The following is a 14,766-nucleotide window of genomic DNA, read 5'->3' on the forward strand; positions in this document are numbered from 1 at the left end:
TTACTGTGCTAACTTATTCAGTGAAAAATGAGAACAAATGAACTATATCAGCAAGAACAACAAAACCTGAGTATTTCCAAATATGTTCTGTGGGAATATGCTGGTGGAACAAATAGAATAAAGGACTCTCATGTTACTAAAAAATCTTTGTAAAACTCAGTGAAGCATACACAGTTTACTCTTAGTTTCCTCTAACATGATCTGTTGCTTCTTAGATCTTTACTTGTATCTACTGAACTCAATTTTGTTTCATAGCATAGATGTGCATCCTGTTATTACTTGTCAAAAGAAAAAAACAGTATTATAATGACGCTGGGGGGAAGAAACAACAGAAAGGAATAATAAGTTTCAAATAATGTCAAAATAATCTTTTTTATGTGAAAATAAGATCACAGCAACAATGATGCTGAGGTCTTTTTTTGTTATTGCTAAAGTTGTTATTGTTTTGTAGGCCATCTTGTCATATTTTAAATAAAGATTTTAAGTCATTTTTCATGTTGTCAGTGAAATCTCCACTTGAAAGTGTTCACTTTTTGCCACAACTTAATCTTAGATTATTAAGTTAGAAACATGGGCAGCATGTGATGCAACTGAGAAACTGCAAAGAAAGCATTTAGAACCAAAATATTGTAGACATTTGACCAATGGATCATATGTATAGCGAGAAATTCTGAAGATGTGCTCATTTAAAAATGTGATTGAGTAGAGATACACTAATTAATGAAGAACCTCTTTTTTTAAAAAATAAATTCATCCATCATATATTCTTTTTTGATGTCACAATTTGTTAGCTTTTTAACCAAGAACAATAGCATGACAGAATCTTGCTGTGTGGCCTCAGAGGTTTTGTGTGTGTGTATATGTGTGTGTGTGTGATGAGAAAACTCATTTACAACAATTTTCTCTGCCTTTCCAGTTCTCTAGGTGTTTTTTCATGATATAAATAAAATATTACATGGTTGATGTTTAGAGAATAGGTTATAATTTTAATATAGGAATTTATATATAGGACAACTAGATTTTTCTTTAATACACTCTGAGATTAACTTTCAGTATATTTATACTAGGGTAAGACATTACTTTGTTATAAATACATTTCTATTAAATGGATTATATTTATCAAGAAATAAGCATTGAACTGGTGCACAAAATATATATTTACTTGCTATATATATTCATCAGAAAGTGACTCTTGAAATTCATTTAATTGATTGTAAATCCCTTATTCTTTATTTAACATAGCTCATTTATACAAATAATGTCAATCCACAACACAGCTTTTCAGGGTCAGGATACTGTTGCTATAAGGCATGCTTCAATACACTAACACATTAGGACTACTCCAAACAACAGGCATTCATCTCTAGGCAAGAGGCTTCAAGAGAAATTACTGTGAATTCTTAGAGTCTGAAAGAATGAGAATGCTTTTTAGAGAATCTGTCCCCTGGGGGTGAGGGGATCAGTGGGAGACAGCATTATTGGCTAGGACACTAGGTAAAGAATGATCTGGGCTCACAAGTTGGCCTCATTCAAAAGCCATGTTTTCATTAGCACTTTTAAGTGCAATGATGGTTTGTATTTCTGTCCCTGAAAGTGTTCAGAAGCCTGAGGGTACAGATTGAAAGAAAAACGTGATAGGTTCAGATAGAAGAAAATGAAAAGTTTGTACAAGACCAAAGAAAGCTTCCTGCTGAGAGTATTTATTAACAGCTCTTCCCCTTAATAACTGAGTTGATGCTAAAGGTGTCTATTTAAGAAAAGTTATTTCAGTGGAGACAAATCTAAGCAGAAAAATAATATACTGAAGTTAAAGTATGATTCTAGTAGCAACATTATTCCATAAAGCTTGTATTCAGTCAAATGAGAGCTTTGATGGCACAAAATGGAAGCCTCTCATAGAGTATCTGTGTTTATTTATAATTTACATAAAATGGCAAGATTAAAAACTAATTGCAGTATTCTTCAAAATAAATATTGTGCATTGTGGTTGTTTGTTTTTTCCTCTTTACCTCATTTTCTCTCAGAACCTAAACTAGATTACAGGTCTAGAAAATATTTAATAGAGTAATAATGTAACAAAATTTCAACTGATTTGATGCATGTAATGATATATAATTTTACATGTGTGACGTGCGTGATGATAAAAATGTAGAATATACATCTGATGATGCTTAAATTACTCTAGGGATTACGTTAAGTTACTTTCATTTAGATTACTTAACATTATATAAAAACATTTTAAGCTCCAGGGATCAGGACAATGCAGTGATGTTACTGGGAATAGCAATCACTGGCAAAGGAATAGCCCTTCAATAAAAGAAATAAGCTGCCAAAGATGTGTAACTCACACCAGGGCAACAGTTCAGGCACTGTTGGAAAAATAAACTGTAATGTTTGAAAAATGTGAACTCTTTTCTTTTTCTTTCTTTTCTTCTTTTTCTTTTCTTTTCTTTTTCTTTTTTTTTACATTTGGATCTCAAAAATTACACATCTAGGGTAGTATGAATCATACCATTTATGAATAATGAGCATTAACTTTGGCTTAAACCTTGCCAAAGTTTTTTCATATATATATATATATATATATGTTTTAAGTAAAATATATAAATATATCTTGCCTTACAAACTCTTCCAACTCGAGAAAGGATGGTTTTATCGGAGGTACTGCCTTCTTGAGATGATTCACGAAAGAAGAAATATATTTTATCATCATCTGGATTGTAGGTGTCTGGTATGAAGAAAGTTCCAATAAATTTTGCTCCTGTTTGAAAGAAAAGAAGCTACAAATTAAGATACTGAAACAATCCAGTCATCATAGTTTGATGATATTTCCACGTAAAAGCAATTAGCAGTAGAATTTTTAAAAAATGAACTATAAGCCAGATGTGGGAAATGAGATGTGTATACAAATGAAGATGACACAATGTAGAAATATGTATCAGCATAAAGAGGTACTGAACAAGTTCTCCAGGAATTCCAGAGAGCAGGTGAGAACATGACTAGACTAAATTGCTTGTAGATCTTTTCAGATATGGAGATGCTATCATTTTATATTCTCTTTCTATATAATGGAGTTTTTAACCACCATGTCTTTCATAAACGGCTTAGGAAATAGTAAAAATCTAGCACTGATTTTGACATACTGTGATGTATTAATACTTTGATGAATTTTGTGTAATTGCCCTAGGGGTATAAAAATGGAAACAACCAGTAGTGTTTGGTTCAAGTTCAATATAGCAGTATAGGCTCTAGATAAACTTTCTGAATTTATCTCTTTCACTGCCACTCACTGGAATGGTGACCTTTGACACATTATTTATCTTTTCAATGACTCAATTTACTCATATGTAATATAAGACTACCAACGTCATCTACCTAATAAGATAATTTATATTATTATCAAGTGGATTTATATGTGTATATATATAGCATTTATATACATATAGCATATATAAGCATTAAATTCCTTTTTATATGTGTATATATGCTATATATATAGCATTTATATAACATTTTATATATATAGCATATATATAGCATTAAATTTCTTTATACAACAAACATTTAGCTTTAACACCTCCAGTATTCCCCTCCAAAACAATTTTTTACAGTACAAAAGCCAGTATTTATGACAGAGTTCTATAAAATCAATGACTGAATAAACAGAATAAGGCTATCCGTGGTATATATTAGTTGAAAGGTAAAATAAATAGCACTTGGAAAAATATCCATGCTTTTTCCTCCTCCCACCTCATTGATGTCATACTGAAATTTATATAGCATACATATATAGCATATATATATATATGTATAGCATTTAGCATCAGGCAAAGGCTGGTTATATAATAAGTATTTAATAAGTGTGATTATTATTAAGATAGTTATGGGGCTGATAAGCATTATCATTATGATGACAATATACAGGGGTTAATAGAAAATTGAGTACATCCATGTACTTGTAAAAATAATATGTCATTATTAAAAATTTAGTAGATCTATAGGTACTGACCTGGAAAGATGGCCATAATATATGTACAGTGTAAAAATGTTTGCAATATGATGAACCTCTTTTCACTGTATCACTGAAAAATTTATTTGGGTTTCTAAAACCTTGTTTAAGAGGTATTCAGCATTTTAAGTCTTGGTTTTAAATAATTGTGAATTAACCAGGTAACAGATGCATAATAGGATGATACCAGTTCAGAAATAATTGGATTAAAGCAAAGAAGACAGAGAGTATGGTTATTGAGAAATGAAGGAAAGACTTCAATTAGAAAATATGTGGCACCTGGAAAGAAGAACAGAGCACTGACTTTTTAAGAAGCAGAAGCAAGAGAAAAGAGAAGCCAAAAAGTTTTAACAGAAAAATAAATTGGCGGGAGGTGAAAAAGATCAATATTGCCTTTTCTAGAGTTTTGCCTAGAGCTCTGATTGCTGTGCGCCCCAGGTGTTATGAAAATCACTCTCCTGCAAATGTACAGCAATTGGCCAATATCCCAATAAAGCTTCACAGTAGCCTTCTTTAATAGACAAGTTAATGTTGGGGCTGGGTGTGGTGGCTCACGCTTATAATCCCAGCACTTTGGGAGGCTGAGGCGGGTGGATCACTTGAGGTCAGTAGTTTGAGAACAGCCTGGCCAATATGGTGCAACCCTGTCTACTAAAAATACAAAAGTTAGCCGGGCACGGTGGTGCACATCTGTAATCCCAGCTACTTGGGAGGCTGAGGCACGAGAATCTCTTGAACCCAGAAGGCAGAGGTTGTAGAGAGCCGAGATCACACCAGGGCACTCCAGCCTAGGCGACAGAGACAGACTCCGTCTCAAAAAGAAAATAAGTAAATAAAAAGTTAACGTTGGATTCCGAGTGATGGGTATTCAGTCAATATCGTCTCAGCCTCTCTGGGTTGGCCCTGTGTCTCCCATCCAATCTCTTCTTTGCTTTAATGCAAAGCTTTGAAAGGAAAAGAAAGGAGGGAAATACATTCATGAACTTTCTTCTCCTTATTCTATATTATTTTCCTGTTTTGTTTGTTTTGTCGGTAATTTAGAGCTTCAATGGACTTTTATATTCTTGATAATCTCACTTTGGTATGGTTTTTCAAAAATATATAAAAATAAAATTTTAGAAAACCACATAAAGTATTTAATTTTTTTTCTAATTAATCTCAAATTGGCAAGGCCCATTAAAAATTCCATTCAATGTCTTCCCCAACCCCCGCCCCAGCCCTCTTTCAAATTGTTAGTAAATCACGAATACTTGGTTTTGATCACTGAGCAAAGTAAAAATCTCTTTTTTTTTAATCGCAAACCAACACTTCAGATTTTTTATTTAAACATGTTTTCTTTTAAAAAGCACCTCTTGGTGTGGCTCACACCTATAATCCTAGCACTTTGGGAGGCCGAGGCCGGCAGATCACGAGGTAAGGAGATAGAGACCATCCAGGCTAACACGGTGAAAGCCCATCTCTACTAAAAATACAAAAAAATTAGCTGGGCGTGGTGGCGGGCGCCTGCAGTCCCAGCTACTCAGGAGGCTGAGGCAGGAGAATGGCCTGAACCCGGGAGGCGCAGCTGGCAGTGAGACAAGATTGTGCCACTGCACTCCAGCCTGGGCGACAGAGCGAGACTCCATCACACACACACACACAAAAAAAGCAACTCTTTGTGGGATCAAATTGTTCTATAAATGTGAGATTCGGGTTTCTGGAATTCAAGAAAACAGAGAAATAATGTATTTCATTACTATTATATTCAAGGAATTTAGTGCAAAAAAAGAAAACTATTTGAATTAAATAATAAAAGAATGAATAAGAACTGACACTCTATATCAAACCAAGTATGATCTGGATTAAGGAAATATTGACAAATGGTCAAGACATGGCTAAAGAGAATGCATAGCCATGATTTTTCCACTGACTTGATATTACAACAATGAACAGAGAAAAACAACCAACAGTGGGCTCCCACAAACACAGACCAGGGATGAATAATAATCTTTAGAACTTTTTGAATTTACAGATGCTTAAATCCAGTGCTGCCAAACTGGATGGAATTCTCTAGCTGAACTGCCATGTGTATTTTAAACATATACAAATACAAAAATAAATAAAACCTTATCTATATACGGGATGGGAAAAAGATACATTTAGACTCATTAACTCAAGGTCAATAATATAGTTCTATGTATGTATATATGGGGGCGTGGGGAATTAATAATAAATTCTTAAGTAATTTGAATGGGAAAAATGTATAAAACTGAAACTATGCAGAAATTATAGGAAATGATTGGATTTCCTTATCTTCACAAATATGTGGGATTACATCGGTATTAACATGAGTAGAATTTATTGTAGCACTTGCATATAATTAATGTAGAACTTACACATGCAGCATGATGTCCCTTGAAATTTTAGTGTCCTGTCAAACCTACAAAATGATTGAATTGAATTTATAATTTAAAAAATAACATAGTGGTACAAAGTGTAGAGAATCTTCTCTCTAGAGAGAAAATGAGAACTCAGTGATTCGAAACAGAAAAGCACAACAGTTAAAAGGAATACCAATATGAAGGAGAGAGTTGCTTATAAAGCTTTCCTCAATCACTCAAATGGGAGAAGGGGTTCCATGAGCTGATTGTTTTTCACTTGTTTACAGAGTTTAATTAAAAGAAAAAAGAGCAGAATAATAAAATAGAACATAATGATAAAAGAAGTGTAAAAGGGGTATAAATAAATATGGCAATTCATTGTCATAATGCAGAAATGCATAGGAAAACCCACTTCAGATATGAAAAACATCATCCAAGTGTTGACAGGTATGGCTATTTGAAATGGCCAATAGGTAGGCTATGATACTAGTCTGCATTTCAGAAATTTCAGTATGACATCAATGAGGTGGGAGGAGGAAAGAGCATGGATATTTTTCCAAGTGATATTTATTTTACCTTTCAACTGATATATGCCATAGACAGTCTTATTCTGTTTATTCAGTCATTATTGATTTTATTGAACTCTCTCTTAAATATTGGCTCTCTTGCAAGTACTGTAAAAAATGTTTTGCAAGGGAATACTGGAGATGTTAAAGCTAAATGTTTGTTGTATAAAGAAATTTAATTATGAGAAAAAGAGTTAGTGTCAAGTAGTGCTTTATTCTGTGATTTAAATAGTAAGCATACTTGAGAGTTAAAAATAAATACAAGTTGCAAGCACAGAGTTTATTTCTTGCAGATTCTGTTGAGGTCCGGTCTTAGAACTCTGATGTTAGTATTTTATGACAGAAACTCTTTCCTGATTTGCTGCCAAATTTGGGTAAAAATAGGTATCATTTAATCAGTGCATACTTGATCAATTAAACAACTTAAAATTATACCATTAGGCACCTGGGCTTTATTATAGCACATTTTCTCCATTTGGCACTTGAGTACATGCCCCAGTAGGAATGCAGCTTGAAATCATGCATTTTCAGATGAACTTCTAGCATGACACCAAGAGGCACTGCCAAAAGAACATGGCATAAACTCATGTGGCCTGCAGCACACACTACTTCCCTTTCTCCCTATGAATCTCTTTTCACCCAGATGAGCACACTAGCATTATTTAATAGATAATAAGTTCCTAACTTCCTTTTATTACTTCTTATAGTCTCATTTTCCTATTATCATTTTTTGATGTTCTCCTTTCATGTGGAAGGAGAGTTTACAGACAACAGATCATCCCAAGAGAAACTTCAAATGAAAACTGTCTCCATATGTTAAAAAAGAAAATTTAAAACAAAAGTTCTCATCTATTCCAAGAAAGAAAACAAAAACATCTGCATGCATCTGAGGCGTTAGTGTTCGCTTTCATCTTCCAAGTGGTCACACTTCTTAGTTTTATCCTAAAATTGTAACAAAAGCTCAACTGCATTTGAGTAAACACCCTAGTTTGCATCTATATTCCTATTTCCTATATGTTTTAAGATTAAGTTGATAAATCAAAGTGTGGAACCATCAAAGACTTCATTTAGAAATGCCCATAAAAGTACCGTAAAAAAAACACTTTTTACAACTTCAAATGAAAACTGCCTCAAAGATGAAAAAATTTCATCTTTGCCATTTTGTATCCTCCTCGTAAGGTATTTGCTAGATGGATTAGTATCTTAAGGAAGGAATCAGGATTCCTACTTTTTAAGTCTTTAAACTGGATTAAACAGTCCTAGAAAAATTCTGAGAAGGATCCTTGCACTGTTAAGCGGTTAGCTGATCTCACTCTGGTTAATGCCAAGTGGGGCACAGAACATAATACGCCATGCACACCTGTATCAAGAATTTTAAACCCCCTAAGTGCTTCGGTGATAAAAATGGATTTATAAAAGATTCATGTAGCATCATATGAAAAATGATAACTCTTTAGAATCTGCATCTTAACAGTTAAATACTCACTTGTCGCAGTTCATCTGTATTCTCTCCCCTCCCACTCCTGACTCCAGACAGATGACTCCATTGACTTTGGACCATAGGCTGACTGTATCTGGAAAATCGCCCATTTCTCATAAAGGACAGAAATGTTCTCTGAGCAAGCCAATATTTTGTCTTAGTCCATCAGATCCCTCTTCATTATAAGAATATCATCATTTCTACAATTTCTCCCCTTACTCTGCCCTAGTTTCTGTGGACTGGGGAACTCCTGAATGACTGAATCTCCTGAAGCATTGTGCTCTTCTAGCTCTGGCCTGCCTTTCCCTCAACAAATATCTGAATGGCTGCTTGCACTTTCCCTGCTTTCCCTGGCTCCAGCCAGACTGCCTAGGTCTCCCTCATTGCTTGCGGAACTCCATCTTCTCTATCTGTCCCTGCTTCCTGCTACCAGACCCACATCCTTGGTTTGCTGTTGCCCTACATGGCATGTCCATATGTCCCAGTTTGTAGTGAGGCTGCAAAGAGCAGGGGATATGCCATCAAAAGAGCAGATTTTGAGCCGATGAACTGTATTATACAATGGAAATGATACAATATCAGGGGCGAGATACACATATTCGAGCTTCAATCTCACCTCCGCTAGCTGTTTAACTATGAACTATTATCTGACATCAAATATATCATCAAATGTAAAATGTAAATAGTAATTCTCTCAGGTTTATAACAGTCAATAAAATAGCACTTTAAAAGTGCCAAAGATAGGACTAGCATGGATATTATATAAAATAATTTTGAATGGGAAGAGATGAGAGATGGGGAGATCAGTTAGTAAACAATAAAATGGTGGCAATAAACCAGAGATGAGGTAATGAAGACCTATAGGAAAATGGTAACCATAGAAAGAACAAGGTCAACAGATATTTTCAAGGAAGTAAAAGCTCTTAGAAATAGATTAGATAAAGGAGAGGAAGAAGAGGAAGGAATCAAAGATAACTCCAAGGTAACTGGGTGGATGAAGTTAAGAAAGTTAAAATAGATAAAAATCAGAAAATGGATATTGAAGGACAGGTTTGAAAGAAGAAACAAGATCTATAACATTCACAAGATTTTAGACTTTAAATCCAATTAAAACAAAGGGTCATTAAACCACTTGTAACAACCTTAAAGCAATTTAACAGCACAATCAAAACTAAGGCTTACATATCTTGATTTTTATATAAAACAATAATCTTTTTTCTTTTAATCTAGAATAAAAATGGAAGTCATCCTAATAAATTATTTTTGAGGCCACTTAGTTACAGGAAAAGGTTGGAAATACAATTTTAGGAAACACTGGAACACAGGAAACAGTTGAAACTATTCGGATGGATGAGCTCACAGAATTATGAAGTGTAGAGGGAGAGAATGAAAAGGCAGTCAATAATACAAAATGCTAAAGAGATAGTAGAGAATCACACAGCATTCAGGTTTTAGCCTCACTTCTACCTCCCACTGCTACCTTCATGGTACCACATGATAACTAATAATGATCATGATGATATTGATGCTAATTCAGCTCTTAAAATTGTCTTCTAATAGACTTCCCGATATGATTTAATTTTATCCTTATAATGCCCTGTGAATAGATTCTATTGTTAATAGATTCCACATTTACAGACAAAGAATTTGAATGGACATTAAAGTTTGACCAAAGTCACCATTCAGGAATTAAGCACAAATAAGTAAGTTCCACAGAATCAATTTTAGTCTAAACAGGGACACTTTTAAGAGTAAAAGAACAGAAGCAAACTGAAAATGTCCTGGGCAAAGTAGGTCATATTATCACCCTGGCTTTTAACTGCTAAGCAGTCTGCCTTGAATCTCCTAGAACCATAAAAGTCAGTTTTTCTGCATCATAATTATTTGCTTGAAGTCAGTCAATTGAGACTTCCTCTACCATTTGTCTTTTCTCCTACCTTCAATTTCTTCTATTCTACTGGCTTCTTTAATTGCAAAGTTTTCCCAGCATACAAATCTCTTGAGCTCTGTCTCATGTCCTTGGATTCTTCTATTTACAAAACAGTATATTCTCTCTCAAATATTCTTTGCAGTATATTCTCATATACTTCCACTACCTTTGTTGCTGTCCCTTTCTCATTTCCCTATTTTCATGCAGTGGCCTCTTGTCTCTCTGTCCTCATCCTTCTTTAGTCTTCCATTCATGCTATTAAAAAACATGCTATTGTTTTTGTAAGTTACCTTTAGAAAAACAAAATTCTGACTCCTTGATTAAAAAGTAAGCCATCATGGTTTCAAGATAATATTTACAGCTTTGTAGCCTTGTCTCCTACTCCCGCTTTATGCTTCAGGCTGAGCAAGGCGTTCATCATCCCTGAGGTCGGTGACCCTCCCCTATCTATCTATGCAGGCCACAAGGGTAGAGTAGCACCCAGTAGGCAATAGGGTCTCAGAAGTTGTTTATTAAGGAAATTGTTAAACCAATTCAAAGGCTTCCTAATCTCTAATCTTCTTCATACAGTACTAAAAATAGCATATCTAGGCAAATAATAATTGAATGCATATTTCCTACATTTATTGTATTGACAATGCTGCTGACTTATTAATGAATATGTTACAGTAATGGAAAAAATATTACTGTCTTTTAGAAGAGGAGAAACATGATATTTGCCATCCCAAGACAGAGATACAATCTTATACTTCATTTTAAGCCATAAAAATATCTTTTTACTCAAATAGGTATCTAAGCTATTCTATAGGTGACATTTAAGAAGTTACTCTCAAACCAAATAATTCCACAAAAATCTGACAATGCACAAAAAGATAGCTTTGCTTTGCATGTGTGTTAAGAAATTAATGGGTAATCACGTAGTCATGGATATTCTATATTTGTTTTCCCTTTTAAGACTACCTATTAAGGGTACTTTTTTTGGCTGATGAGAATCACATTGTTGTATAAACAAATAGATCTGGAGTTTTTGACTAAAGAAATGTTTTCAAAGTGTTTTTCCTTTTGTTTATGTTGTCACTGCTTAAAAGGCACTGAGAGATAGAGAGATAGCCCCTAGGAAATCTCTACCCTCGCCTCCTTCACAAAGGCCCAATATTTATTATGGGAATGAAAAATGCCTGCCTGCTTAAATTACAGTGTTATGTCATTCTGCCATGCAATGGAATAAAGTCACATGTTAGAGAATCATGATAAAATTTTATCTGTTGTAAGGCGGTGGTGGGGAGTGGGGTGGAGTTAGGTGCCTTGTAGTGTTCCTTGGATTAATTAAATAAACTCATTTATAATATTCTTATGTTTTTTTAAAAATTTGAAACTCAAAATATTGTATGATTCTTAAAATAGTAATCAGACAAAATTATGTCAATATTAATATGCTTAAAATTTTGAAGAGAAATGTCTTAACCCAAGTGTATATTATTTTTAAGCAACAGAAGTTACCATTACAATCTAACCCGAGTTCATTGGGCTAACAGACAGTACATGCCTTGGTCTTTACACAGACTGCAAGAGTAAGATTGCCTGCTTGAATTCTCACTCTGCATCTGACAAGTTATAAGACCTTGACCAAATTACTTCTCTGTACTTCAGTATTTTTATAGCATAATAGTTTATGCGTATTAAAGAATAAAATAATGATATATCCCAGATGTCTTTGTGAATATTTAAAATATTAATTAGAGCACAGAAGAGTGTTGAGGAATAGCAGACACTCAATAAATATTATGTATTACTATATAAACAAAAGGTTTTGGAGATTTTCTTAGTGGGGAATTATTTCAAATGTATTTTATAATGTTGAGCTAAATTAATTATTCCAAAACACATTTGAATGAATAATAATACACTTCTTATCTATCTTAAACCAAAGCAAGACAATCAAAAGTAAACAAAAAAAAAATCACAAACCATTGAGCCAGTAGTGCTCTGAAATGTCAGTTCTGATGTAGTGGTGGTCATGAGTAGGCCCAAGGGATCGAGTGAATGCAGTATCTTTGCCAAGGAAATCAGAAGCTGTTCCAGAGTAGAGGTACTCATCTGAGAGGGAGAAAAAAGTACACAGAACTTTTAAGAGTACAGCAGTAGATGCTATTTAACATGTACAAATTTCACAGCATGACACCAAAGATGTTTGTTTCTTACTATCAGAATGTATTGTTTCATAAATTTCACAGATTTTGAAAATTTATCTCAGTTGAAGAAAAGATAACTCAATTTACTTTGGTAAGCTGATGCTGAATACTTGAATATAAACAGGCCAAATTCTCTGAATTAATAATTGCACATGCATTAGCTTCCCTTTTGAATAAATAATAAGTGTTTCCTCTTTCTCTACTCCCCACAAATACTTCAAATAAATGTCATAATTAAGAGTTCCTCTTTAGAATAAGACACAAAAAATATGAAAAGCTAAATGCCATAATGGGGAATGGATTGTGTGATTAGTATTTACTTAACTGACACAACCTCAATGACCACAAATTTTCTTTGCCTAACCTCTGGTGAAAGGGAGCTTTCAGCACTGAAGTCATTCTTTGTAATTATAACATGTTGCATTCCTTGTAGCTAATCATGTCTCTAATAGTTCTGATAAACAGGAATTCTTGAAAGGGGAAAGATGTTGCCATTACTGCATACCAAACTTCTTTGTTCTGTTATTTGTGTAAAGTACATGTTCTGTTTCACCAGAGACAGAAAGGAGCAAAAGAGAGAAGGGGAATGTCAAGGAGAAAAAGAGAGAGAAAGGAGAGAAGAACAAAGAAGACAGGAGAAGGAAAGGGAGGAGGAGAGAAGGGATGGTGAGAAGGAGGAAGAAGGGAAGTAAGAGGAAGAGGGGGAAAAGAGGAGGCAGGAGAAGGGGAGGACAAAGAGAAAAGAGAAAAGGCAGATTAGAGAGAGGAAGAGGATGGAAGGAAGGGGAGTGAGAAAAACATAAGGGAAGGAGAAGAAGGCAGCAGGGATCCATGTTCCCTAATGTTAGTCAGGGTGTTGGGAAGGGGCGGGGCGGAGGGGCAGGAAGAAGGCTGTTCCTGCAGGAGAATATGTTGTCTCTTTGAGAGCTAAACCTCTACTATTTCAAGAAACTTCTTAGTCAACCACTTTGCTTTACATTTAATAGAACAATGTAAAAAATGGCAAATCCCTACAGAGCATTTAGACTTTATAAATGCCTAAATATGAGAACAAATACATTGTTTTATCACTGAAATTTATTTTTGCTCAGAAACATATCTTTAAAATTCTGCCTTGTATAAGAAGGGATTAAGATACTTTCTGTAGCCCCTGTTTATATCCATCTAAATAAGCTTTCAATGAACGATCAGGGATAATTCAACCTTAAGAATGAGAATAGCTAACTTCTAAAGGAAATGTGCGCTCGCACACACACACACACACACACACACACACACAGAGAGAGAGAGAGAGAGAGAGAGAGAGAACTCCAGCTATGTAAAGTAGACATAGATAAGGTACTGCTTCCATCCTCTTACAGTATTTCCCTACAATGTATCAGATAAATGGCAATATTTCATTGTGGGCATATTTTTTAAAAAGAATAAAATAATAACAACAAAGACATTATTAAAAAGTTTGGTAAAAGAAGTGAACTGTCACTTTGAAACCTATAAAATTGCAAGTATTTGAATGTTTTGTTAGGAAAAAATATATTTCAACACAAAAATTAGATCTGAATATCCAGGCTTTCGAACTTCTTCCTTGTCCCTAAAATTACTTGGAGATTCATCAGGAGAGTAACAACTGCCGCCAATCTATTGTTTTGTTTTGTTTTTTTATTAAGGGTATGCCAACTCCACTTCACAGAGCAGAATCACAAACCATCTATCTCATTTTCTGAGAATAATGACTGATCATTAGTCACATAATTTTCAAAAAACACAAATACACACATGCTGTCACTTCAAAGCAAAATCACTAGTTCTCACTAAGTGAAAATTAAAATGTCATGGTGCTTCACTCTTATCGTCTATTCAAACATTTGACAGACAAGTTAAATAGAAAGAGACTGAAGTCATGAACCAAACCAAGACAAAAGGAGTCCTTATAATGGTTGAAATTCAGAAGTCTTGCCGACATTCCTTGGAACAGACTTCAGACCACACAGTATTGCTTCTTTGAACAAGATAGTTGTCTCATAAGAGAATTTAAGATGTATACAAAGTGAGAGAAGACTAGCTATGCTAGCATAAATTTCATGTTTCCACTGATATAATCAGGTTATAGTGAAATTGCAAAGGAAGATGTTATAACATTCTATTATCTGTATTCTGTAGCTTGATTAATTTGGTTTAATTTACCCACATATGGAATTGCCAAATTTAATTTCTATAATAAGTCAGATA

The 14,766-nt window shown here is 34.2% G+C and overlaps 1 protein-coding gene across 3 annotated transcripts in view; it reads right to left on the reverse strand.

Moving 5' to 3' along the window:
* Positions 1-14,766, reverse strand: part of SEMA3D (semaphorin 3D) — a 190,985-nt gene that overhangs the window by 57,490 nt on the left and 118,729 nt on the right. For all 3 annotated transcript variants that reach the window (XM_016957662.4, XM_016957660.4, XM_063815433.1), the window contains 2 exons: positions 12,314-12,442; positions 2,619-2,761 (listed from right to left, as the gene is read on the reverse strand). In XM_016957662.4, the coding sequence (XP_016813151.1) occupies positions 2,619-2,761; positions 12,314-12,442 (272 nt within the window). The remainder of the gene's footprint in view (positions 1-2,618; positions 2,762-12,313; positions 12,443-14,766) is intronic.

This window comes from Pan troglodytes, chromosome 6 (assembly GCF_028858775.2).
Source record: "Pan troglodytes isolate AG18354 chromosome 6, NHGRI_mPanTro3-v2.0_pri, whole genome shotgun sequence".
NCBI lineage: Eukaryota > Metazoa > Chordata > Mammalia > Primates > Hominidae > Pan > Pan troglodytes.